Raw genomic sequence first — 23,926 nt, forward strand, 5'->3', positions numbered from 1 at the left:
CTGTGTATGCGCGTCTATAGGTGCCCGTCTATAGGGGTGTGCGTGTGCCCGTGCGCGTGCCCGCGTGCGGGTGCGCGTGTGGGTGCGTGTGCCCACGCGTGCCCGGGACGGCTCCAGCCCCGACCCCGGCCCCGGCCCCCGCGGGCTGCCGGTGCCCCCCGGGTCCCCTCGGGTCCCCCCGGTCCCGGTGTCGGGGTGCGGGGCCCCCCCGCGATCCGGCCGCTCCTGCCCTTATTTGGGCATTTCGGCCCCGTCCAATCAGCGCGGGGGGGCGGCCCCGCCCCCCGCCCCGCCCGGCCCCGCCCTCCCGCCGCTCCCCGCTCCCGCGCCGCTCCCCGCTCCGGTGCCGGCTCCGCTCCCCGCTCCCCGCTCCCCGCCATGAGCAGCTCCCAGTTCAACAAGGGCCCGTCCTACGGCCTCTCCGCCGAGGTCAAGAACCGGGTGAGCCGCGGCGGGGTCCGGGGGGGCCGGTGCCACCGGGCGGGGGCGAGTCGGGGGCCGGGGGGTGCCGGGGACACCGGGCGCTGCGGCTCCCGGTGCTCCTGGGGGCCCTGGAGAGCCGGGCATCCCGGTGCGGCTGGGGGGTCCCGGTTGCATCCCGGGGGCCTGGAGAGCCGGGGGGTCCCGGTGAGCCCCGGGCATGCGGAGCCGGAGGGGGCCCGGTGCCTCCGGGGGCGGAGAGTGGAGAAGTCCCGGGGGTGGAGATCAGGGGGTCCCGGCGCCACCGGCGGGCGGGGAGCCGGGGGTCCCGGTGTGCCGGGGGCTCTGAGGGGCGGGGGGTGCCGGGGCTGGGCTCCCGGTCTCGGGGTGCCCAGGCCCTGCCCGCGGGGTCCCGGGGAGGTGTCTCCAGGGCACCGGGGCTGGGAGAGGTCCCGGGGACCGGCCGCCTCGCCAGCCCCCGCCCAGGCCCGTGCGGTGGCCGCTATCGCCCCTCGCGCCCGGCAAATCCCGGGGCACCGTTCCCGTCCGCACCCGGGGCTGGGGGCGATGGCCCCGGCCCCCCGCGGCTCCGGACGCCTTTCGCCGCTGCTCCCCGCCGCTTCTCCGCTTCTGCTTCCCCGCAGCTCCGCGTCCCCGGCGGGATGCTCCGACCTGGCCCGTGGCCCCACGGCCCTCGCTGGGGACGGGGCTGGTGGCCCCAGCGGGGCGCGGGCAGGAGCAGACCCCGGCCCACGCCTGCCCCTCGGAGCCCGGGCCCCCCCGGCTGGGCACACCCGGGGCACCCTTGGCCACCCAGGCCTCGTGTGCCCGAGCCACTCTCCCGCAGAGGTGCCGCCGAGGTGCCGCGGGGCCGGAAGGGGAAAGGGGAACCGGTGCCTCCGGCCGCGCTGTCTACACCCCGAGGAAGGAGCCGGGCACCGCAGGGTGCGGGCAGCTGCCCTGCCTGCCAGGCCAGGTGAAATCTCCCCTTGACCGAAACGCTGAGGACAGGGCTGGGGTGCTGGCGAGCAGTGCTGGATGCCTGGGTGCACCCCGCGACTCCGGGTGCCCCTGTCCCAGCCTTCGCTGTGCCCCTTGCAGAGCGGCTGTGCCGCTGCGGCGGGGGGCACAGGGGTCCTGCCGGGCCGGGGGAGCGGGGGGACACAGCAACCCCTTCCCTCGGCTGTGCTCCCCCGCAGCCCGGGGCTGTGGTCAGGGCTGGGCTCCGGGGACCGCTGCCACCCCGGGTGGTGGCACGGGCAGTGCCCGGCCGGTGCTGGGTGAGCAGAGGCTGAGCCGTGGTCACCCGCGGCCCCGGGGCAGTTGGCCGGTTGCCCCGTGTGGCTGCACCCTGCCCGGGGACGCAGGAGCTGCCCGGACGGGGCTGGGGCAGGCAGGAGAAGGGGCTCTGGGCCGCTGCCTGCGCCGCTGCCGGGGCTCGGCCACGCATGGCTGTGGGGATGCGGCGGCCGTGGCCGCGGCTGGGGCCGGGCTCTCCTTGCCCGGCCTTGCAGGGGATTTGCATTTCATCACTGAGCGAAGACGGGCCCCTGCTTGCATCTGGGCTGGGCTCACCAGTGCTGAGCGGGTGGACACGCGCTGGAGCCTCGCCGCTGCACGCTCTTGGGCGCTTCAGCTTGATTCAGCAAGACTTAAGCCAGTTTAACTGCCCTGGTGTGTGCTGCTGACATCACCGACTGGGAACCAGTTAAACCAGTGGCAGCCTCCCAGTCCATTCAAGGTGCTGCAAACTGGGCTGTAGTGGGATCTGGTCCCCTCTGCCCCTTCCTGTGCCCCGGGGAACCCCCACACTGGCCGTGGGCTGGGAAGAGGAACTGGCACCGGCTGCCCTCGCACCGGCAAATCAGCTGGTAGGACAGTGGGATCCCCGGCCGGGACGCGTGTGGCGTCGTGAGCGTGACCCTGCCCGGCTGGCCCGGCCCTGCATCCCGCACCGGTCGAGCTTCCCCTTTGGGGCCGGAGCTGTGGGGCTGCAGCTCAGCGCAGGCTGTGGGCACGGCCGGTGTCTCCCCACCGGGCAGCGGGGCTGGACCGTGCCCATCCCGGGGTCTCCCTGTGGCCGGGATCCCCCGGGGCTCACAGCCCTGGTGCGTACCAGGACCGGGAGGGGACGGGATGGCGAGAGGTCGGTGGCTGCCTTGCGGCCGTCCCCGGGTGCCGGCTGAGCGCAGGGGGGGCCGGGCTGGGGCAGCGGCAGCACTCGGGGCTCCCAGGCTCTTCCCGTGCAGCCCCCTCCTTCCCGCCCCAGGCCGGGGTGCCTTTTCCTTCCCTCGCGGGCCAGGGCCGAGGCGATGCTGCCGGTGATGCCGCCGGCCCGGGCAGCTGGTCTCCATTTGGGAGGAGGCGTCCGCATTCCTGGCATAGCCGCGGTGACCAAGGAATCTGCGGCGGCGCGTTCGGCACCGCCGGAGGGGAGAGCATCGTGCGGCCGGGGACCCCCAGGGCTCGGTGCCGGGCTCCCGTGGGCTCCAGGGGACAGGGAGGAACAGGCCCTTGGGGGGGCATTTCCCCCCGGCCCCTGCGGGCAGTTCCTCCTCATCCTCCTTGGAAAGGTTCAGAAGCCGCCGTGTTTGAGGGGCTCCGTGCTCTGCGGGCTCGCGCCAGATCCGGCCGCGCCAGCGCCTGTGTCTGATGGCAGCATGGTGCTCGTGCTCCCGTCCCCATTCCCATGCAAGGGGCACAGGCTGGGGGACGGGCAGGGGCGGCGCGGCTGCCCTTGCTCCCCAGACTGTGCGTATATTTGGGGCAAAACCAGCCGATGGACGGGGATGCGGGAAGCTGGAGGCAGGGGGAGATGTCCTCCCCTGTGATGGGGTCACACTGTGGCCTTGCTCCCAGCCGTGGCTCTTGCTGCCTGCACCCCCGGGGGGTTCCTGCGCACCAGGAAATCGGGGCTCAGCAAATATCCCAGGGCTGTCCAAGCCACCCGCTGCGCCCACCTCGCCCGCTGCGCCCACCTCGCCCCCTGGCTCTCTGGGGCTGGGGGCAGCCAGGCTGTGGGGCGCAATCCACTGCCCTGCAGAGGCTGGGGACGGGGTGCCAGTGTCCCCAGTGCTTCCCGAGGACAGCGTTCGGGACTGGGCTGCTGTCCCCAGACCTCACTGTGGGTCTGTGCCCGGGGTGGGGGAGCCGTCCCCCATGAGGGGTTTGGGGTGCACGCCGGGGCCGTGCCTGAGCTGCCCCCTCGCCGTCCCCTCCCAGCTCGCCCAGAAGTACGACCCGCAGAAGGAGGCTGAGCTGCGGACGTGGATCGAGAGCGTCACGGGGCAGCAGATCGGGCCCGATTTCCAGAAGGGGCTGAAGGATGGGGTGATCCTCTGCGAGTGAGTCCCACGCTGCTGACCGGGCGATGCCGAGCGCAGCCCCTTGGCCCCTGCTCTGTTTGGACGGGGACGCGGGAGACCTGCCCTCCAGGGGACCCCCGCCAAGCCCTTGGGGTGGGAAGGGCGGGTGCTGGATCTGGCCATGCCCATGCCGGTGGGACCTGACAGAGGTTTTCTCTGCGGCTCTGCTTGGCCGGAGTGCCCCCAAAGTGCCCGTGTCTGGGGGGAGCCCTGGGGGCCAGCAGGGACTTGGGGGGGGGAAATCACCTCGTGCTTGTGGGGGAGACCTGGGCTGGACCTTCCCGAAAAGGGCCCGTGCCCTGCTGCCGCCTGGGGTCTCTGCCCCACTGCAGCCCCCGCTCCCCCTGCCTCCCTCCAGGCTCATGAACAAGCTGCAGCCCAACTCGGTGAGGAAGATCAACCGCTCGGCTCAGAACTGGCACCAGGTAGGTGTGGGCAGCCCTGCCTGCAACCCGGCTGCTGCGGCGGCCCCGGCTCTGCCCCGGCCCCTCTGCCGTCACCCATCAGGGTCTGAGCCCTCTCCCCCTACCCCCAGCTCGAGAACCTCTCCAACTTCATCAAGGCCATGGCCAGCTACGGCATGAACCCCGTGGACCTCTTTGAAGCCAACGACCTCTTTGAGAGCGGGAACCTGACGCAGGTGCAGGTGTCGCTGCTGGCGCTGGCGGGCATGGTGAGCGCACGGGGACGAGCAGCTTGGGAGGGGGTGCAGCCCCATGGGGACCAACTGAGCAGACCCCCAGCTTGGGGTGGCGCCCGTGAGACCCCACGGCACCCCCTGCCCAGGGAGGAGAGGGTGGGAGGTCTGGGACCCCCGTCCTTCCTCACCACCCCTCCCTGGCAGGCCAAGACGAAGGGGCTGCAGAGCGGCGTGGACATCGGCGTGAAGTACTCGGAGAAGCAGCAGAGGAACTTCGACGAGGCCAAGATGAAGGCTGGGCAGTGCGTGATCGGGCTGCAGGTGGGCTGGCCCCGTGTCTGCTCCCAAGGGCCAGGGTGCCGGGTGAGGGGACCCCGGTTTTATCAAACCCTCAGCACGCACCGTCATGGCTCCAAGCACGGCTGGGGGGACCTGAGGCTCAAGGTGCCTCGAGTGTCCTCGGGATCTGGGACCATCTCGGCTCCGTGTCCGAACCCTGGCACTCAATGTCCAGGAGAGGCTGCGCCTGGGCTGGGTCAGGGAGCGCTGCCTGTGCCCCCCGGGCTGCGGGGGGACGGGGAGGGAGGAGAAGGGGCACATGTGGGGCAGCGCTCGGTCTCACCAGACCCCCTTGTCAGATGGGCACCAACAAGTGTGCCAGCCAGTCCGGCATGACGGCCTACGGCACCAGGAGACACCTCTACGACCCCAAGAACCAGATCCTGCCGCCCATGGACCACTCCACCATCAGCCTCCAGATGGGCACCAACAAGTGTGCCAGCCAGGTGAGCCACCGCGGCCGCGGTGGGGAGGGGGGGGAGACCGTGGCCGAGCCCTGCTCCATCCTGTCCTTCCAGGTGGGCATGACGGCTCCCGGCACCAGGAGACACATCTACGACGCCAAGATGGGGACGGAGAAGTGCGACAACTCCTCCATGTCGCTGCAGATGGGCTCCAACCAGGGTGCCAACCAGAGCGGCCAGGTCTTCGGCTTGGGCCGCCAGATCTATGACCCCAAGTACTGCCCGCAGGGCAGCCAGGGCGAGGTGGCCAACGCTGCCTGTGACCAGAGCGGGGACCCTCCCGGGTACCAGTACTACCGCGAGGAGGAGGAGAGCTACTGAGCGGGACGTCACCCAGCCCTGTCTCGCACCATCTCGTGTACAGACCCCACCGCCAGCAACATTCCAGCCTCTACTTTCGTCATTCCTTCTTTTTAAACTTTTTTTTTTTTTAAATTTTTAAATGAATCTATTTTTCTGAGCAAGGAAATAAAGACCCCGTTTCTAGAGAAGAGACTGGCTGTTTCCTGCAGCCCATGGGCATCCCCGGGCCCCAGCGCAGCCCCGGCATTTGCAGCAGGAAGGCGGTGGATGCTCCAGCACTGAGGAGCGGACGGTGTGTCTTCTCACGCAGCCAAGACGATGCGTTCCCACCCAGCACCCACCACACCGCCCCGTGATGCTCTGCCGTGGCAGCACCCGGATCCCTTGGCAAGGGGGGGAGCAGTCGCCCACGCTGCCCCCGGTGCCGCTTCTTGTCCCCGTGCTGGCAGGACCCGGCTCAGCCCCGCGGAGGAGAGGGGCTCGGGTCGGCGGGATGTGGTGGGACCGCGGCCAGGAGAGACCCCCGGCGTGGGGGAGCCCAGGGTGCTGCGGGGCCTTGGCCAGGGGACGGGGGATTGTGTGTGTGTGTGAGCGTGTGTGTGCGCACCGCCGGCAGCCTTGCGCTCTCGCGTGGTCTCTGGAAGCGAAGCTGGAAATGCCTTTTTTGCAGAATTCATAGGGACCAAGTTTCCGAGGCTCCAGTCGTGGCCGCAGGGCTGGGCTGGGACCTGGCACACCCGGCTGCGGCTCCCACAGCCGCAGCAATCGGATCGCCGGGCAGGCCGGAGCCAAGGCTGGCTCTGACGGCCGCATCCTGCACCACGGGGCGATGCCCGAGCGCAGGCGGCTGCCAGGGCGGCGCGCGGGGCGGGGGACACCGGTGCACGGCGCAGCCCCTTGCTGTGCCCGTCGGCTTCTTCGCCCCGTGGGGTTTTTAATGCAGATGCTCTTATATTGAAACCTTTTTTTTAAAAAAAACCCCAACTTTTTAACTTAAGCAGGAGATGTTTTCTGGTGCAGGCTCCTTGTGTCGGTGCTCAGGCCGGGTCCCCCATGCCTGGGCGGGGGGTGGGAGCTGCCGCAGACCTGGGCAAGACCCCAGAGGGCTGAGCTGCTGCGTGTCCCCCGGGGCCGGGGGGCCGAGCGGGAGCTGGGAGCTGGCAGTGGGGCGAGCGGTGCCGTGTGCCGGTCCTGAACGTGGGCAACCAAAAGCCTCCCGAAGGGACGCGCTGCGCCGGGCCCTGCCCAGGCAGGGATCCGCGTTTTGGGGTGAAACGCTGCGTTTCAGAGGCCGCGCTCCCCCCGCTCGGGCCGTACCGCCCGCGGCAACGAGCAGCTCGGCTTCGCTCCCGGGGGCCCTGCGGTACCGAGCTGCCCAGGTCCACCGGCGCCAGCCCGGTGCTACCGGCTGCGCTGCCCGCCGCGGCGTGACTCAGCGGTCTCTGCCTTCGGGGACCCTCCCGGGGCCATCGCTGCCACCCCCGGTGCCCCCCACCCCGGGGCTGTGACAGCCCCGCGGGCTCGGGGACCCCGGCGGGGAAGGGGCTGTCCCCCCGGAGCCCGGCGAGGGGGGGACGCGGGTGGGGGGCCTCTCCCTGCCCACGGCCTCGGCGGGCAGCCACGGCGTCCACGGGCAGTGGGACGGCCTCTCACCCGGGGGGGGGGTCTCAGCCCACCCCAGGGCCGGGCTGCCGCGCCCGTGGCGGGGGCTCCGCTGCCCCGTGTGGGGCCCGCAGGGGCTGGGTGTGGCAGGGGTGTGGCAGGGGCGGGGCGGGGCGGAGGGTGCGGCAGGGCCACAGCTGGGCAGGGGAAGGGCAGGGCAAGCGCAGAGGCGGGGAGAGACGGGGACGGGGACGGGGACGGGCTCCTGCCCCTCGCACGCCCCTGTGTCCCCCCGCCCCGCGCCGCACCGGCCCCTTTAAGACCCGCTTTCCGTGACGTCATGCCGGCGGCTACTTTGTAGCGCGGGAGGGCGGGGCCTGCGCGCGAGCCCGGCGGAGCGGCCCGGCGGAGCCCGCGGGGTCTCTTAAAGGGGCCGCGCGGTGGCGGCGTGAGCAGGTAACGGGGGGCCCGGGCCGGGAGCTGCTGCGGGCGGGGGGGGCTGTGCCGCCGGGAGCCGGCCTCGGCTTCGCAGCGTCCCCCCGGAGCTGTCCCCACGTCCCCATCATCCCCCCGGGGTTGTCCCCGTGTTCCCCCCGGGGCTGTCCGTGTCCCCCCCCGAGCTGTCCCCATCACCCCCCGGGGCTGTCCCCATCATCCCCCCGAGCTGTCCCTATGTCCCCCCCCGGGCGGTCCCCATGTCCCCATCATCCCCCCGGTCCCTCTGCCTCCCCGTGGCTCCGCACCCCGCCCAGCGCGGAGCTCGGTGCGGCGGGGCCGGGGCCGGGGGGGGCCGGGGTCGGGGGCCGCCGTGCTGCCGGTTGCAGCGATGGGGGGTGTTTGTCCCCCGTGGGGTGACTGAGCAGATTCCCACGCGTGTCCCCTTCTGGGAGGCGGCTTCTGGAGGATCCCGGTGGTCTGTGTTCGGTTTGTCCCGAAAAGAGCCGCTGCCCCCGGCCGCGCTGCGGCTCCTCCCGGCCCGGCAGCCCCGCAGCATCCCCCGGTCCCGGCGCCAGCCGCCGGTGTCACCCCCAGCCCGGCAGCCGCCTCTGGGCCCGGGGCGCGGGGTCCCCCCCGCTCCCGCTGCGGCGGGGGTGGGTGGCAGAGCTGCCCCCAAGCCCCGCTGCCCCCTCGGGGGAATCCTCCCCCGGGCCCCCGCTCTGCTGCCGCTCGTGTCCGGCCCCGCAGGCCGATTAGCCGGATTTCCCAGCCGGGATCCTAATCCCGCTGGCTGGTGCCCGCTTATCCCCGCCGCGCCCGGGGACCCGGCTTAACCCCGAGCGCAGGCAGAGCCGGCAGCGGGCAGGCCATCGCCTGCCTGCCCTCCTGCCCGGGCCGCGGCCGGGCATGGCGGAGGTGCGAGGCCGCGGGAGGCGAGAGGGCGGGCGGGTGAGTCCGCAGCTTCGGCCACCAACGCGGGGTGGTGGAAGGGGCAGCGCGGGTGACCCGGGGGTGTCCCGAGCTCGCGGTGGCCCAGGGGCAGCTCCGGAGCTGGCCTTTCCCGGGGCGTGGGTGTTCACCGGGCAGGAAGCTGCGAGTTCGGTCGTGCCACCTCTGCCTGCCGGGGTTTGGCACGAAGCCGGCCCGTGCGGCCGGATGGGGAGGCTGCCGCTTTGCTGCCAGGTCCTGGGGGCTGCCGACCCGCTGGGCCCTGTCCGGGGGCGGGTGAAGTCCCAGGAGCTGTCTGGGCACAGGGGCTCGCTGGGATGGGGCTGGGACGGGGACGGAGCTGCCGGGGCCCCAGCACAGCTTGGGGGGCACCTGTGGGACCTGGGTGTCTGAGCTCATGCCTCAAGCCCATTGCATGGGGGTCATTTCCCCTCCTGGGGCACTGAGGGTCTGACCAGAAACACCCGACTTCACTGCTGGCCCGGCCACATCCCTCACACGGGGGAAACTGAGGCACGGGCAGGTCCCAGGCCTCCCCCGGGCTGCCCAGCTCTCCGGGGCTCGGAGCCGCTCCTGTAGCCGGGGCTGCTGGGGTGCCCGGCTGCTCCCCGTGCTTGCCGTGCTGTGTGGGTCCCGCTCACCGCTCCTAACGCAGCGCTGACCTGGAGGGACTTGCAGAGCTTGTGCCCTATTTTGCTGCTTTTGGTTTAGAAAAGAATGAGATTTGAGGGCTTTGCTTCGGAAAGGAGCTTTGCTGCAGGAATGCCAGGCCGGCTCCTCCCAGTCCCCGGAGCTCAGCCGTGTGCCCGGCGCTTTGCCCGGTGTGGGATAAGCCCCGAGCCAGAGGGAAGCGAGAGCCCCAACCGTCGCCCCCAGCTTGGTGCTGACTCCCCCCCGCTCTCGCCCGCAGCCGGAGCTGAGCGGGGTGCGGGGCACGCACCCCCCGCGCCCCCGCCATGGCCGTGGGCACCCAGCTGGGGCTGCTGCTCTGGAAGAACTTCACCTACCGCCGGCGGCAGCGGGTGAGCGGGCACCCGGAGCCACTGGGTCCTGGTGCGGGGGGCAGGCAGAGCCCTGGGGGCTGAGGGGGACAGGGACCCCCCCAACCATGGGTCTCCCCCCAGCTCCAGCTGGCCATCGAGCTCCTGTGGCCCCTCTTCCTCTTCTTCATCTTGATCTCGGTGCGGCAATCCCACCCGCCCTTCAAGCAGCATGAGTGTGAGTGTCCTGTGCCCTCTGGGGCGGCCCCCCCCCGTGCCTGCTGGGGACCCCCCTTGCGTGGGAGCCCTGCGGGGCCCCGGCACAGCCCTGGGTGGCACCGGGGAAGGCAAACCTGCGAGGCGGACGTGAGCCGGGGGCTCGCTGGCATCTCCCCGCTCGGGGGTGTGTGCGGCCCCGGGGGTCCCGCGCTGCCCCCCCCCGGACCCATCTCTCCCTCTCCCGCAGGCCACTTCCCCAACAAGGCCCTGCCCTCGGCCGGGACCCTGCCCTGGCTCCAGGGCATCGTCTGCAACATGAACAACCCCTGCTTTCGGCACCCGACGGCGGGAGAGGCCCCCGGCCTGGTGGGCAACTTCGACGGCTCCATGTGAGCGGCGGGGGGCTGCGGGGCCTGAGCGGGCAGCGGGGCCGGGGTCTCACCGCCCACCCTGCGCCCCCGCAGCCTCTCCCGCCTGCTGGCCGAGGCCCGGCAGGTCCTGCTCCGCGCCGATGGGCAACGGCTCCTGCACAGCTTCGCCCGGCTCCTGCCCGCTCTGCGCCGGCTCCGGGGGAGCGGGGCTCAGCAGAGGGGTGAGCACCGGGGACGGGGGGTGCCGGGAGAGCGAGACCCCCCCCCGGCTGACCCCTGCCCCCCCCCAGCCCTGCCGGTGAGGGACTACCTGAGAGAGGACGAGACCTTCTCGCAGTTCCTCCGGAGCAACACATCTCTTCCCCCCGCGCTGGTGGACGAGCTGATGGGGGCTCGGCTCAGCCCCCGCGTCGTGAGTGTCGGCGCAGCACCCGCTCCCGCTGCCCGCGGTGCCGGCGGCTGCGGCGTGACTGGCCTTCTCCCGCCAGCTCTCCCTGGTGGGCACCCGCCTCCCGCTGAAGGCCGTGGTCTGCGACGCCTCGGAGCTGGGGGGCTTCCTGGCCGGGGGCGATGCGGCCTCCACCCAGCGCCTGCAGCGGGGGCTCTGCGCCCTGCCCGGGCCCCAGCTCCGCGCCATGGAGGGCTCCTTCCTCTCCCAGCTCGACCTCCCCCGGCTCCTGGCGGTGAGCCCCCCGCCCGGGCAGGCGCTGGGACCTGCTGGGTGCTGGAAGGCGCCGGGGCGGAGACCCCCGCCCCCCCCGGAGGGGCTGTGACCCCCTTCCCATGCATTGTAGGAACGGCTGAGCTCGGAGGCGGGCAGCATCGCTGGCACCGTGGAAGCCGTGGGCACCTTCCTGCGGGATGCGGCATCCCTGACGGAGGAGGTAGCACCTCGCTCCCCGGTCCCCCGCACAAGCGTCCCCCCCTCCGCCCCCCTGCACCCCAGCAGTGCCCCGCTCTCCGCGGTGTCCCTGGGCATCCCTGTCCCCCGCAGCCACGCTCTGCTCCCCCTCCCGCTCTCCCCAGGTCTCCTCCATGACCAGCCTTGCCGAGCTGCGGCGGGAGCTCGGGGTGCTGGCGACCCCCAACGCCAGCGCCTCCGGCTCGGGCGCCTTCAGGGCCCTGTCGCGCATCGCCTGCGGGCACCCCGAGGGCGGGGGGCTCAGGGTCCCCTCCCTCAACTGGTACGAGGACAACGACGTCAAAGCCTTCCTGGACCGCAACAGCTCGGAGCGGAGAGCCGCGGCCCCGGGCAGCGCCAGCAGTGAGTGGGCTGGGCTGCGGGGGGGCTCGGCCAGGGGCTTGCTGGGCACGGGCCCCCGGGGCTGCCCGGGAGGCGGCAGGGGGCCAGCGCGGGGGGGCCGGTGGCGAGGGCTCGGCTCTACCCCCGCCCAGGTCCCTTCTGCCGAGAGCTGGTCCGCAGCCTGGAGTCCAGCCCGCTTTCGCAGATCTTCTGGCGGGGGGTCAAGCCCCTCTTCGTGGGTAAGATCCTGTACGCGCCGCCCGGCCCCGGCCCCGACAGCATCATGGCCGAGGTGAGCGGGGGGCTCCGGGGGGGGCTGGGGGGGGGGGCTCACCCCGGCCCTGCCTCACCCCCTGCCCCGCGCAGGTGAACCGGACCTTCCGGGAGCTGGCGGTGCTGGGGGAGGTGGGGGGAGCCTGGCGGGAGCTGGGACCCCGCATCTACGCCTTCCTCAACGGCAGCCTGGAGATGCAGGTCCTCCGGGTGCGTGACCCCCAGACCCTCTCCCCACCGGGGACCGGGCTGCAGTGGGGTGCGGGATAGGGGTGCGGTGGGGTGGTTGCAGCTGGGGCTCCTGGCCGGGAGCGGGGTGGGCTGCAGCTGGGAGCGGGGTGGGCTGCATCGCCCCGCCGTACCCTGGTGCTTTGCAGGACCTGCTGCTGGCCCCGGCGACGGCCCAGCTCCTGGACGGGTTCCTCAACGGCACCTCCTGGAAGCTGCCGGCGCTGGCTGGGTTCCTGGCGGGGCCGGCGGCGGGGCCGGGGCTCACCTGGCACCAGGTGTACGCCGATGCCGACACGGTCCTGAGCACGCTGTCGCAGTTCATGGAGGTGCGTGTCGGCCCAGTTGCCCGGGCGGGCTGGCTCCCCGAGCCCCGCTGAGCCCTGCCTGCCCTGCCCGCAGTGTGTCTGCCTGGACAAGATCGAGGCGGTGGCCACCGAGGAGCAGCTGGTGGCCCGGGCCCTGGAGCTGCTGGAGGAGCAGCGGTTCTGGGCAGCTGTGGTCTTCCAGCCCCCCACCAACGCCACGGCCCCCACGCTGCCCCCCCACGTCCGCTACAAGATCCGCATGGACATCGACGATGTCACAAGGACCAACAAGATCAAGGACAGGTCGGGGGACGCCCACCCCTGTGGCCTCCACGGCCGCCCGAGCAGCCTGTGCCCACGGTGGGGGGTCCCCCCTCCCAGCACCGTGCTCTGCCCCCAGGTTTTGGGACCCGGGCCCCGCGGCCGACCCCTTCAGCGACCTGCGCTACGTGTGGGGGGGGTTCGTCTACGTGCAGGACCTGGTGGAGCAGGCGGTGGTGCGGGTGCAGACCGGGGCTGCCCCACGGACGGGGGTCTACGTCCAGCAAATGCCCTACCCCTGCTACGTGGACGATGTGTGAGTGGGCGGTGGGGGATGGCCCCGGCCCCCCGGGACCCCCGCGTGACCCACTGCTGCAGGGGACGGAGCCAAGTATCCTGCAGCATCGCTGCCCCGGGGGGGGGGTGGCACGGGGCTGGTCTGTGTCCCGGGTGTCCCCTGCTCGGCGGTGGCCCCAGGGTGTCAGGCTGGAGGTGGAAGGGCCGGTGCCATCTCCCGCAGGTTCCTGCGGGTCCTGAACCGCTCGCTGCCCCTCTTCATGACGCTGGCCTGGATCTACTCTGTGGCCATGATCATCAAGGGCGTGGTGCACGAGAAGGAGACGCGTCTCAAGGAGACCATGAAGACCATGGGGCTGAGCAGCGGGATCCTCTGGCTCAGCTGGTTCCTCAGCAGCTTCATCCCCTTCCTCCTCAGCTCTGCCCTCCTCGTCCTCATCCTCAAGGCAGGTTGCAGGATATGGGGGATAGCGTGGGTGACGCGGGGAGTGTCAGGTCTGGGAGTCGGCACGGGGGGCTCTGCAGGCTCCAACCTGCCTCGATCCGCAGCTGGGAAACATCCTGCCCTACAGCGACCCGGCCGTCATCTTCCTCTTCCTCAGCACCTTCTCGGTGGCCACCATCAGCCAGTGCTTCCTCATCAGCACCTTCTTCCCCCGCGCCAACCTGGCCTCGGCTTGCGGTGGCATCATCTACTTCTCCCTTTACCTGCCCTACGTGCTGTGCGTCGCCTGGCGCGACCACATCACCTTCCCGCTCCGCGTCCTCGTGGTGAGCGGCTGTGGCTGCCCCCTCCCCGATGCCCCTCAGGCGCCCCGGGCGTGCCGGGCAGGGGGCTTTGGGGCTGAACCCCCCTGGGCCGGTCTTTCTGCCCATGCTGCCCTTCTTGCTGCCGCCAGAGCCTGCTGTCGCCGGTGGCTTTTGGCTTCGGCTGCGAGTACTTCTCCCTCTATGAGGAGCAGGGGGTGGGCATCCAGTGGCACAACCTGGGTGCCAGCCCTGTGCCGGGAGACCCCTACAACTTCGCCACGGCCATGGGGCTGCTGCTGCTGGACGCCGGCCTCTATGGCCTGGCCACCTGGTACCTCGAGGGCGTCTTCCCAGGTGAGCACACCCCCCCGGCGCCCGGCAGCCCCCCCGGCCCCGGCCCCGCTCAGCCCCTGTCTGCTGCAGGTCAGTACGGGATCCCCAAGCCCTGGAATTTCCCCTTCCTGAAGAGCTACTGGCTTGGAGAGCCGTCCTCGGCCAGGCACCCCCCGTACCCCACCAGCCCCCTCACTGCGCCCCAAGGTGAGCCCCTGCCCCTGCCTGCCCCGGAGCCACGCGGCTGAAGGGCAGCAGCCACCGAGCTGGGCTCGAGCCTTCCTGCCCGGGCTTTGCCCCCCGGTGAGGGGGCCTGCCCCATGGCGGGGGGTCCTGCCCCCCCATGGCAAGGGGTCTTGCCCCCGGCGAGGGCCGTGACCCTCCGGTGGCTTCCAGTGCTGGTGGAGGAGCCGCCTGCCCAGCTCCAGCCCGGCGTCTCCATCCGCAACCTGGTGAAGATTTACCGCAACAGCAGCCGCGTGGCCGTCAACGGGCTGAGCCTGGACTTCTACGAGGGGCAGATCACCTCCTTCCTGGGCCACAACGGGGCTGGCAAGACCACCACCATGTGAGCTGGAGGGGCTGGGGTCTGCCGGGGGGGCTGCATGGCCACGGCCGGGGGCCAGGAGCTGAGCCTGGCTCTGCCCTGGCCCTGTCCCTTCCTGGGTCCCCGCGAGGCCGGGCTCTGAGCATCCCGCGTAGAACAGGGCACCCTGGCCCCGAGCCCCGCTGGTCCTGCGCTCCGTGACCCCCTTTCCCTGCCGGTCCCCCATCCAGGTCCATCCTGACCGGCCTCCTGCCCCCCACCTCCGGGACTGCCTATATCCTGGGCTGGGACATCCGCTCCGATATCGACAGCATCCGCAAAACCATGGGGACGTGTCCCCAGCACAACGTGCTCTTCGACATGTAGGCAGGGGCAGGGCAGGCGGGGGGGCAGTGCCGGGGGCTGGCGCAGGCAGGGCTGGCGCAGGCAGGGCTGGTGCAGGCAGGGCTGCCCGCCTCATCCCTGCCCGCCCCATCCCTGCCCGCCCCAGCCTGACGGTGGAGGAGCACGTCTGGTTCTACGGGCGGCTGAAGGGGCTGTCGGAGGAGCGGGTGAAGGCGGAGATGGAGCAGCTGATCCAGGACATGGGGCTGCCCCACAAGCGCCGGGAGCAGACCAGGAACCTCTCGGGTGCGTGCGGGGGGCAGGACCAGCACCCGGGAGGGGGTCCGTGGCCCCGGGCCCCCCCTCAACGCTGTCTATGCTGCCCTGCAGGCGGGATGCAGCGGAAGCTCTCAGTGGCCATCGCCTTCGTGGGTGGCTCCCGGGTGGTCATCCTGGACGAGCCCACGGCCGGCGTCGACCCCTACTCCCGCCGCAGCATCTGGGAGCTGCTGCTCAAGTACCGCAAAGGTCAGGGCTGGGGGGACGGGGGGGATCCCGCTTCCCCCTCCGTGTGTCTGGGCCCCCCAGCCACGGAGAACCGGCAGCAGGGCCCATGGGGCGAGCAGGGAGAAGTGCTGGTGGGGAGATGCCCACAAAGGGGGGTCCAGCGAGGAGGTCGGGGGTCCAGCCCGCTGCCTGCCCCCCAGGCCGCACCATCATCCTGTCCACCCACTACATGGACGAGGCGGAGCTGCTGGGGGACCGCACCGCCATCATCTCGCAGGGCCGGCTCTGCTGCTGCGGGTCCCCGCTTTTCCTCAAGGCCAGGCTGGGCACCGGCTACCACCTCACCCTGGTGAAGCGGGAGCAGGTCGGGACGGGCGGGAGCACTGGCACCATCCCCAGCACCACCAAAAAGGTGGGTCCCTCCGCCCCGCCGAGCATCAGCCAAAAGGGCGGCCGGTGCCTCCATCATGGGTATCGGGGAGTGCCGAGCCCCAGGCTCGGGGTCGGATGCCGTCGCGGGGTGCCAGGCTCCGGCCGCCCTTTCCCGCAGGACGGCAGCGACTCGGAGCACAGCAGCGACACGGGCCTGGGCAGCGAGCGGGGCAGCGAGGCCAGCGCCGTGGGTGAGGGTCCCATCCCTCCCTGCGCCCTCAGTGCGGCGTCACCCCCCGGGTGCTCCCCACGTGTCCCCCGTCGGCCGGGGGGGGGCCTGTGGGTGCATTCACAGGGTGCGCCCTGCCCTGCCGCCGGCTCTTGGCCCCCCTGCACTCGTGGGGTGGAAGGGGCTCCCTGCCCTCCTGCCCACTGCAAACCTCCCCCGAGGACCCCCAGACCGGGCACACGCCAACTTTGGCCAGCTCCTGTGCCGGCCACTGGCCCCTGCCCCAGGTTTCCAGCCCTCCCCGTCCCCCCCAGATGTGGCCCAGCTGTTGGCGCTGATCCAGAAGCTGGTCCCCGGCTCCCGGCTGGTGGAGGACATTGGGCACGAGGTGCTCTTTGTCCTGCCCTACAGCGGGGCCAAGGACGGGGCCTTCGGGGACCTCTTCCGCGAGCTGGACGCCCGCCTGGGGGAACTGGGCATCTCCAGCTACGGCATCTCCGACACCACCCTGGAAGAGGTACCCGGAGGAGCTGCGGCGCCTGGGGTGCCCACCCTCCCCGGAGCTCTGCCGGGGGCTGCCCGCGACCTGGGGGATTTGCCTTGCCAGGGTGGTGGGTGCTGGCGGCCGTGTGTAATGCCAGCCCCCTCCCGCCCTCAGATCTTTCTGAAGGTGGCCCAGGACATGGGGGTGGAAGCTGACACGGCAGGTAAAATGCCTCTGTGCTGGCCGGAGCTGGCCTTCGGGGTGCCGGGGTGCGGGGGGGGCAGAGGGAGATGCTCAGCAGCCTGGAGCAGAGGGGTGCGGGTGTCCCCAGCACCCCGTGTGGCCCTCGCCCTTCCCAGGGCTGGGGTTCCCGCTGGGAGCACCCATAGGTGCAGGGAGGTGTCACAGGCTGTGGCCTTGGTCCCACCTTGGCGCTCTCACCCCCGTTTTGTCAGGCACAAGGAGAGGAGCAGCCCCCGGCGAGGGGGGGGACGCGGAAGCAGCCGACGGGGAGCTGGGTAAGGAGGGGGGAGCTGAGACCTGGGACCCTCGAGCCGCCCGGCCCCTGCTGCTGGGTGCCCCCTGCCTTCACCCCCTGGGCTGGGGCCGCGGCACGCGTCCATCCGGGCACGCGCCCATCCAAGCAGGCATCCCTTCGGACACGCATCCCTTTGGGCAGGCAGCGGGCAGGGGGGGCTCAGGGACGCTCGTGGTGGGTTTGGGGGAGCCCGGCTCCGTACAGGGGTCGGGGTGGGACATGAAATCCCAGGGGACGTGTCCGGGCCCCTTCTCCTGGAGACAGAGGTGGCGTGGGGGCAGCCGCGGGAGTCTGGGGGGGCTGCGATAGTTTGGGGAGCCGGCTCTGCCCTGGGTCGGTGCTGACCCCGGCTGGGCAGGCGCCGGCGTGGCTGTAACCCCTCTTTCCTCTCCTTTGCACTGAGCCCAAGGAGCCCGGCGAGGTAGGAGCAGGGGGCTGGGGGAGCTGGGGGGGGCTCCCGTCGCGTCCCCGCGTCCAGCGCCCCGTCCCCGCCAGGGTGGGGGGACGCCCCTGCCAGCACACCGTCCCCCCACGCCGGGCGTGAGCCCCTGCCCCTCGCCGCCGGCTCTGCCAGGGCTGGAGCCGGACCCCCCTCTGCCCTTGCAGCGGAGGAGCCCCAGGAGACGGACCTGCTGCGCGGGGCGGCCGAGCAGGCCTGCCGCAGGGTGAGGGGCTGGGCGCTCACCCGCCAGCAGCTCCGCGCCCTCTTCATCAAGAGGATGCTCCACGCCCGACGCAGCACCCGGGGCTTCTTCGCACAGGTACGGCCGGGGGACGGGAATGGGACGGGGCCGTGGCACGGAGGGTGGGGAGGGGATGGGGCAGGAGGCTGCGGAGCCGGCCCTGACCCCCGGCCCCCGGCAGATCGTCCTGCCCGCCGTCTTCGTCTGCATCGCGCTGCTCTTCAGCCTCATCGTGCCGCCCTTCGGGAAGTACCCACCGCTGCGCCTCCAGCCCTGGATGTACGGGCAGCAGTTCACCTTCTTCAGGTGGGTCCCCATCCCTGTGTCCCCCCATGTCCCCCTCCCCCCTGTCCCGCAGCCCCTGCCGCCGCCGGCTCACTCCCGCATCTCCCGGCAGCAACGACGCCCCGGGGGACCCCGACACGGCTCGGCTCCTGGACGCGCTCCTGGCCGAGCCGGGCTTCGGCACTAAGTGCATGAAGGACGCTGGGGAGGCGTGAGTGCCTGCGCCCCGGGGGGCTGGAGGGGCTGCGAGGGGGCAGCTTGGGCTTGGCCCCCGCCTCGGCGCCTGCCTCTCCCCCGGGAGCAGCCCTGCCAGCCGGTGCCACGCTGCGGGACCCCCAGCCATCCCCGTGGCAGGGGGCGATGGCAGCCGCGGGCGGGGGGCACTGGCTCGCACCAGGCTGGTAACGGGGGTCTCTCTCCCCCCGCGGTGCCGCGTCCAGGACGGGGCCGTGCCCCCCAGCTTCCCACCCCGATGGCTTCTTGACCCCCCCGGCCCCGCCAGCCCTGCTGGAAGCGCTGCGGCGTGGGAACTGGACACGGGCCGAGCCGTCCCCCCCCTGCCTGTGCAGCGGGCCGGGGGCTCGCAGGATGCTGCCCGACTGCCCCGAGGGCGCCGGGGGGCTCCCACCGCCCCAGGTAACCCCCAGCCCGCAGCGGGGCCAGCCCGGCCCCGGGGCACCGGCGCTGCTGGGTGCGGGTGCAGGTGACGCTCTGGGGAGGCCAGCGGGGCCAAGCGTCCGTCCAGCCCGTCTGTCCGTCCACCCAGATGCAAAGGGGCACAGGCGACGTCCTGCAGAACCTGACGGGCAGAAACATCTCCGACTACCTGGTGAAGACCTACCCCCAGATCATCCGCCGAGGGTGAGTGCTGGGGCCGGGGACACCGCGGGGACACCGCGGGGGAAGACGGGGCAGGGCTCTGGCACAAGCTGCCACCGCGCTGGAATCAGGGAGGGACGCTGGGGACCAAACCCAGCCAGGGCTGGAGGCAGCGAGGGCACCGCAGGGTAAGGGGGAAGTGCGGGGGGGGCTTGTGGCCAGGCAGACAGGCGCTGCCGTAACATATTCCTCGGGGGGGGTCTTCCCCCCCCCCCCCATTTCTTTCAGGCTGAGGAACAAGAAGTGGGTGAACGAGCAGAGGTGAGCCCGGGCAGGGGCTGGGGTCTCGTGCAGATGCGGGGGGAGGCAGGAGCTCCCCTGTGGGGTTGGACAGAGCCTGAGAAATCCACAGGCAGAGTCCTCATCTGGGCAACCTCAGCCCTTCACTGCGTGTCCCTCACCGTGGCATCTGGGGGGGTGGGGTGCCCAGGGCAGGATGGAGGGGCCGGGAGGGTTTCCATGGGATGGCAGGTTTGGAAGTGCCCATCTCTCCCCCGCAGGTACGGTGGCTTTTCTCTGGGCGCCGGCGGCTCTCAGGCCCTGCCGTCGGCGGTGGAGGTGGATGCGGCGGTGCTGGAGCTCCGGGCACTCTTCAACGTCACCCCGGTACGGCCGGGGCTCTGCTCCCCCCGGCTCGGCTCCGGCATCCCGGCGCTGGCAGGGCTCTGGCCCGAGCCTGCTCCTCACCCTGTGTTCCCACACCCAGGGCAGCCCCTTGGACCGGCTCCTGGGCAACCTCAGCCGCTTCATCGAGGGCTTGGATGCTCGCAGGAACGTCAAGGTGCGCCCAGCCCCGGGGCTGGGGGTCCCGCAGGGGCGAGAGCTGGGAGGCAGCGGGGACGCAGCACCCGGGTCCCCATCCGGGCTTGGAGCAGCTCAAGAAGGACCGAGCCCAGCCGGGGCTGGAGGGGAGCGGGAGCCCGGTGGGGTGTGGGGTGCTGCGGGCGCAGCCGGCAGTGGTGCCGGGGTGGGCGCCGGGGCGGCAGGGGGGCTCTGAGCTGCCGGGCTCCCCTGGGCTGCAGGTCTGGTTCAACAACAAGGGCTGGCACGCCATGGTCTCCTTCCTCAACGTGGCCAGCAACGCGCTGCTGCGCGCCCGGCTGCCTGCTGGCACCGACCCCGCGCTCTATGGCATCACGGCCACCAACCACCCCCTCAACCTCACCAAGGAGCAGCTCTCGGAGGCCGCCCTGTGAGTGCCGGGGACAGGGGTCCCGCAGGGTCCCCCCTCGTCCCGGGCTGAGCCCTCCCCTCCACGGCAGGATGGCCACCTCGGTGGACGTGCTGGTCTCCATCTGCGTGATCTTCGCCATGTCCTTCGTCCCGGCCAGCTTCGTGCTCTTCCTCATCGAGGAGCGGGTCAGCAAGGCCAAGCACTTGCAGTTCGTCAGCGGGATGAAGCCCATCACCTACTGGCTGGGCAACTTCGCCTGGGACATGGTGCGGGACAGGGATGGGGACAGGGATGGGGTACAGCTCCCGGGGGGCCAGGTCCCGTTTGTGACACCACCCCCCCCCGGCTTCTCTGTGTCCGCAGTGCAACTACCTGGTCCCTGCGCTGCTGGTCGTCCTCATCTTCCTCTGCTTTCAGCAGAAGTCCTACGTGTCCTCCGCCAACCTGCCCTCCCTGGTCCTGCTGCTGCTGCTCTACGGGTGAAGGGCCAGCGGAGCCCAGCCGGGGCTCAGGCCCGCCCTGGGGCTGGACCCCGGGGAAGGGGGGGCACAGGGGGCTCTGAGCGGGACCGGGGGCAGCCCTGGCTCGGGGGGTCGTGGTGATGGGGCATGGGTGCCGGCTCACCCTGCCGTGCCCCCCGGGACAGGGGGTGCATCTCAGCCAGCCTCTGCCTCTCTGCCCCTCCAGCTGGTCCATCACCCCCCTGATGTACCCGGCCTCCTTCCTCTTCAGCATCCCCAGCACCGCCTACGTGGCCCTGACGTGCATCAACCTCTTCATCGGCATCAACGGCAGCGTGGCCACCTTCGTGCTGGAGCTCTTCGTGGACCAGGTGACCCCCCCGGGCTGCCCTGGACCCCCCTCCCATCCCCGTGGGGCCGGTGCCAGCTCACTCACCCCTCTCCTCGCTGCCCTGGCAGAACCTCAACAACATCAATCGTGTCCTGAAGAAAGTTTTCCTCATCTTCCCCCACTTCTGCCTGGGCCGAGGCCTCATCGACATGGTGAAGAACCAGGCGATGGCCGATGCCTTCGAGAGGTTCGGTGAGTCCGGGGGCATCGGGGCTGCTCCCCCTCCCCAAAGCCCGGCCAGCACGGGGGCCCTCTCCGGTGTCCCCCCCGCTCCTGCAGCCCCTCTTGCCACTCGCAGGGGACAAGCACTTCGTGTCCCCCATGTCCTGGGATCTGGCAGGGAAGAACATGTTCGCCATGGCCATCGAGGGTGTCGTCTTCTTCCTCTTCACCCTCCTGCTGCAATACCGCTTCTTCCTGCGGCTCGGGTGAGGACCAGCCATGGGGTAGCCATGGGGCGGCTGTGGGGCAGCCGTGGGGCAGGCAGCCCTGGAAGTGCCCCTGCCGCCATTGCCTCCAGGCCGTGGGCTCTGCAGCTGCCCTTGCTGGGGGAGGAGGACCGGGACGTGGCCAGGGAGCGGGCGAGGGTGGGCAGCACCCCCCCGCACGGCCACCTCCTGCTGCTGAAGGACCTGACCAAGGTGCGTGCCGTGGGGCCAGACCCTGCCCCGTCCTCGCTGTGGGGCTCCAGCCTCTCCCATAGCCCCCAGTCCCACTGGCGGGTCACGGGTGGGGAGCACCCAGCGCTGCCTCGGCTCTGCCACGCAGGTGTACCGGCGCAGGAAGGCTCCGGCGGTGGACCGGCTCTGCGTGGCCATCCCCCGCGGGGAGGTGAGTGCTGGACGGACGGACAGGTGGCACCGCGGGCAGGGCCAGGACCGCTGTAACCCCGGTCTGCACCCCACAGTGCTTCGGCCTCCTGGGGGTGAACGGCGCAGGGAAGACCTCCACCTTCAAGATGCTGACGGGGGACACGGAGGTGACGCTGGGGGAGGCCTGGCTGAAAGGGCACAGGTGGGCGAGACGGAGGGACCCCACGGCCGACCCGCTGCTCCCCTTCTCCTTGTCCCCGCAGCACGCGTGCTGTCGTCCCCGTCCCCACCCGGTGCTCCTCCTTGCCCTCGTCCCTGCAGCACGCTTGCGCTCGGCTTCATCCTCATCCTCATCCCTGCAGCGTGCTCAGCCTCGTCCCTGTCCCCGGAGCTTGTCCCCGTCCCCGCCGCGTGCTCAGCTGTGTCCCCGTCCCCGCAGCGTGCTCACCGACCTGCAGTCCGTCCACCAGCACATGGGTTACTGCCCCCAGTTCGACGCCATCACGGACCTGCTGACGGGGCGGGAGCACCTGGAGTTTTACAGCCGCCTGCGTGGTGTCCCGGAGGAGGAGACCGCCAGGGTAGGGCCCGCGCCCTGGCCCCCCCATCCCAGGGGACCCCCATCTTCATCCCCTCCATGTCTCTCGCAGGTGGCTCAGTGGGGCATCGCCAAGCTGGGGCTGGGGCCACACGCGGACCGGCCAGCGGGCAAGTACAGCGGGGGCAACAAGCGCAAGCTCTCCACAGCCATAGCCCTCCTCGGCTCCCCACCCGTCGTCTTCCTGGTGAGTGGGGGCAGCAGGGGGGTCCCACGGCAGCACCCGGCCCCTGCCCGGGCCGATACCACCGCCGGGGCCGTTGCAGGATGAGCCCACGACGGGGATGGACCCGCGAGCCCGGCGGTTCCTGTGGGACTGCATCCTCAGCGTCATCCGGGAGGGCAGGTCCGTGGTGCTCACGTCCCACAGGTGAGCCCCCCCCTCCCGGGGTCCGCGGCACCGCTGGAGGGGAGCACCCCTCTGCACCCGCGGGGCCTCACGCCTCCCTCCCGGCAGCATGGAGGAGTGCGAGGCGCTGTGCACCAGGATGGCCATCATGGTCAACGGCCGGTTCCGCTGCCTGGGCAGCGTCCAGCACCTCAAGAACAGGTAACGGGACCGGGGGCTCCGGGAGGGCTCCGGCAGCGAGGGGCAGCCACCCTGCGGGGACGGGGACACGGCCGGTCGCTGCAGCGATGCTCCCCCTCTCCTGCGCAGGTTTGGGGATGGCTACACGGTGGTGGTGCGGGTGGGTGGCCCCGGGCCGGCGCCGGTGGAGAGCCTGATGCAGCGCTGCTTCCCCGGCATCGTGCTGAAGGAGCGGCACGGGGGGCTGCTGCAGTACCAGCTGCCCTCCCGCGCCGGCTCCCTGGCCAGCGTCTTCAGCGTCCTGGCAGCCCACCGCGGCCCCTGCCACATCGAGGACTACTCCGTGTCCCAGACCACCCTTGACCAGGTGACAGGGGACGCGGGGCACGAGGGCCTGGGGGCCGGGGTCCTGCCGGCGCTGCCCCTCACCCTGCTCTCCCCGCAGGTCTTCGTGCACTTTGCCAGGGAGCAGAGCGACGAGGACCCCGGGGGGGCCGCGGCCCCGGGGCAGGATGCGGCCCCGGCGGTGCCCAGCCCTGGGAGGAGGCTGACGCTGTTCCTGGAGGATGACAGCTGCCAGGAGAGCGCTGTCTGAGCGGGGCCACGGTGCCCCACGGACCCCCTCCCCAGCCATCACCGCAGCACGACCCGGGGGCCCGGGGCTTCTGGCCACCCCGGACCCCCAGAGGCTGGCCACATCCGTCCTGCCGGCACGGGGCCACCGTCCCCGTGGGACAGGCCAGGCACCGGGGAGGGCCGGAGCACCAGGGCGGCGCTGGCCCCAGCTCCCCCTCGGCAGGTCGTACGCTCGGGGGGGCTGAGCTGGACGCGGGGGTCTGCGCCGGGCCCGGGCAGGGCCGGGTGCTGGGGCTGGCCCTGGACCCCGGACCCCGGCTGCTCGCTGCCAGAGCAGGGCCTGCTGTAAAAGACCAATTAAATAAAGACCCGCGGTACTGCCCGGGGGCTGGGTCGCCCTCGCACGGCTGCAGCCCCACGAGGGGCACACGGGGCACGGGGCGGGGGGTACGGCAGGGTGGGTGGCAGCAGGGTGGCCCTCGCACCAGAGGCACGGGGCGGCTGGTGTGGCCCCCTGCTCTGCTGCCGCCCTGCAGCCTCTTCCCCGCGGCTCCCCGAGCGGCCGAAGGCCAGCCAGGGTCTTCCTCACCCTGGATGGTTCCCAGGCAGGGGCAGGGGTCGGGTGGGCAGCGGGCTGGGCAGTGGTCCCTGCCTGCCACCCTCCCTGGGGCTCCTTCCTCTCCACCTTCTCCCCCTCTGGGGTGCCCTGGCGTGGGGCAGGGGTCTCACCCCCTCAGCCGCGTGTCCCCTTGGGG

At 71.9% G+C, this 23,926-nt stretch overlaps 2 protein-coding genes across 2 annotated transcripts; both read left to right on the plus strand.

Annotated features, from left to right (window-relative positions):
- Positions 1–281: 281 nt before the first annotated feature.
- CNN2 (calponin 2) lies at positions 282–5,719 on the plus strand. Its single transcript, XM_072845573.1, has 7 exons — positions 282–441; positions 3,643–3,764; positions 4,144–4,210; positions 4,321–4,458; positions 4,630–4,746; positions 5,064–5,210; positions 5,283–5,719. Exons 1-7 carry the CDS (start codon positions 379–381, stop codon positions 5,547–5,549), a joined length of 921 nt encoding a protein of 306 aa, XP_072701674.1. The 5' UTR covers positions 282–378; the 3' UTR covers positions 5,550–5,719.
- Positions 5,720–9,475: 3,756 nt separating this feature from the next.
- On the plus strand, positions 9,476–23,539 carry ABCA7 (ATP binding cassette subfamily A member 7). The gene is made up of 48 exons (XM_072845230.1): positions 9,476–9,541; positions 9,644–9,737; positions 9,966–10,107; positions 10,183–10,310; positions 10,407–10,501; positions 10,884–10,973; positions 11,116–11,353; positions 11,485–11,624; positions 11,699–11,815; positions 11,983–12,162; positions 12,236–12,444; positions 12,542–12,718; positions 12,923–13,145; positions 13,249–13,470; positions 13,599–13,803; positions 13,873–13,989; positions 14,179–14,350; positions 14,560–14,691; positions 14,820–14,959; positions 15,044–15,181; positions 15,361–15,572; positions 15,711–15,783; positions 16,076–16,278; positions 16,420–16,468; positions 16,701–16,763; positions 17,390–17,544; positions 17,648–17,772; positions 17,864–17,938; positions 18,192–18,387; positions 18,518–18,612; positions 18,859–18,891; positions 19,131–19,236; positions 19,337–19,411; positions 19,653–19,822; positions 19,893–20,070; positions 20,168–20,283; positions 20,492–20,636; positions 20,725–20,848; positions 20,955–21,084; positions 21,177–21,297; positions 21,425–21,487; positions 21,564–21,670; positions 21,908–22,049; positions 22,119–22,253; positions 22,333–22,436; positions 22,524–22,616; positions 22,725–22,962; positions 23,041–23,539. Exons 1-48 carry the CDS (start codon positions 9,476–9,478, stop codon positions 23,188–23,190), a joined length of 6,501 nt encoding a protein of 2,166 aa, XP_072701331.1. The 3' UTR covers positions 23,191–23,539.
- The last annotated feature ends 387 nt before the right edge of the window (positions 23,540–23,926 follow it).

This window comes from Ciconia boyciana, chromosome 24, assembly GCF_034638445.1.
Source record: "Ciconia boyciana chromosome 24, ASM3463844v1, whole genome shotgun sequence".
NCBI lineage: Eukaryota > Metazoa > Chordata > Aves > Ciconiiformes > Ciconiidae > Ciconia > Ciconia boyciana.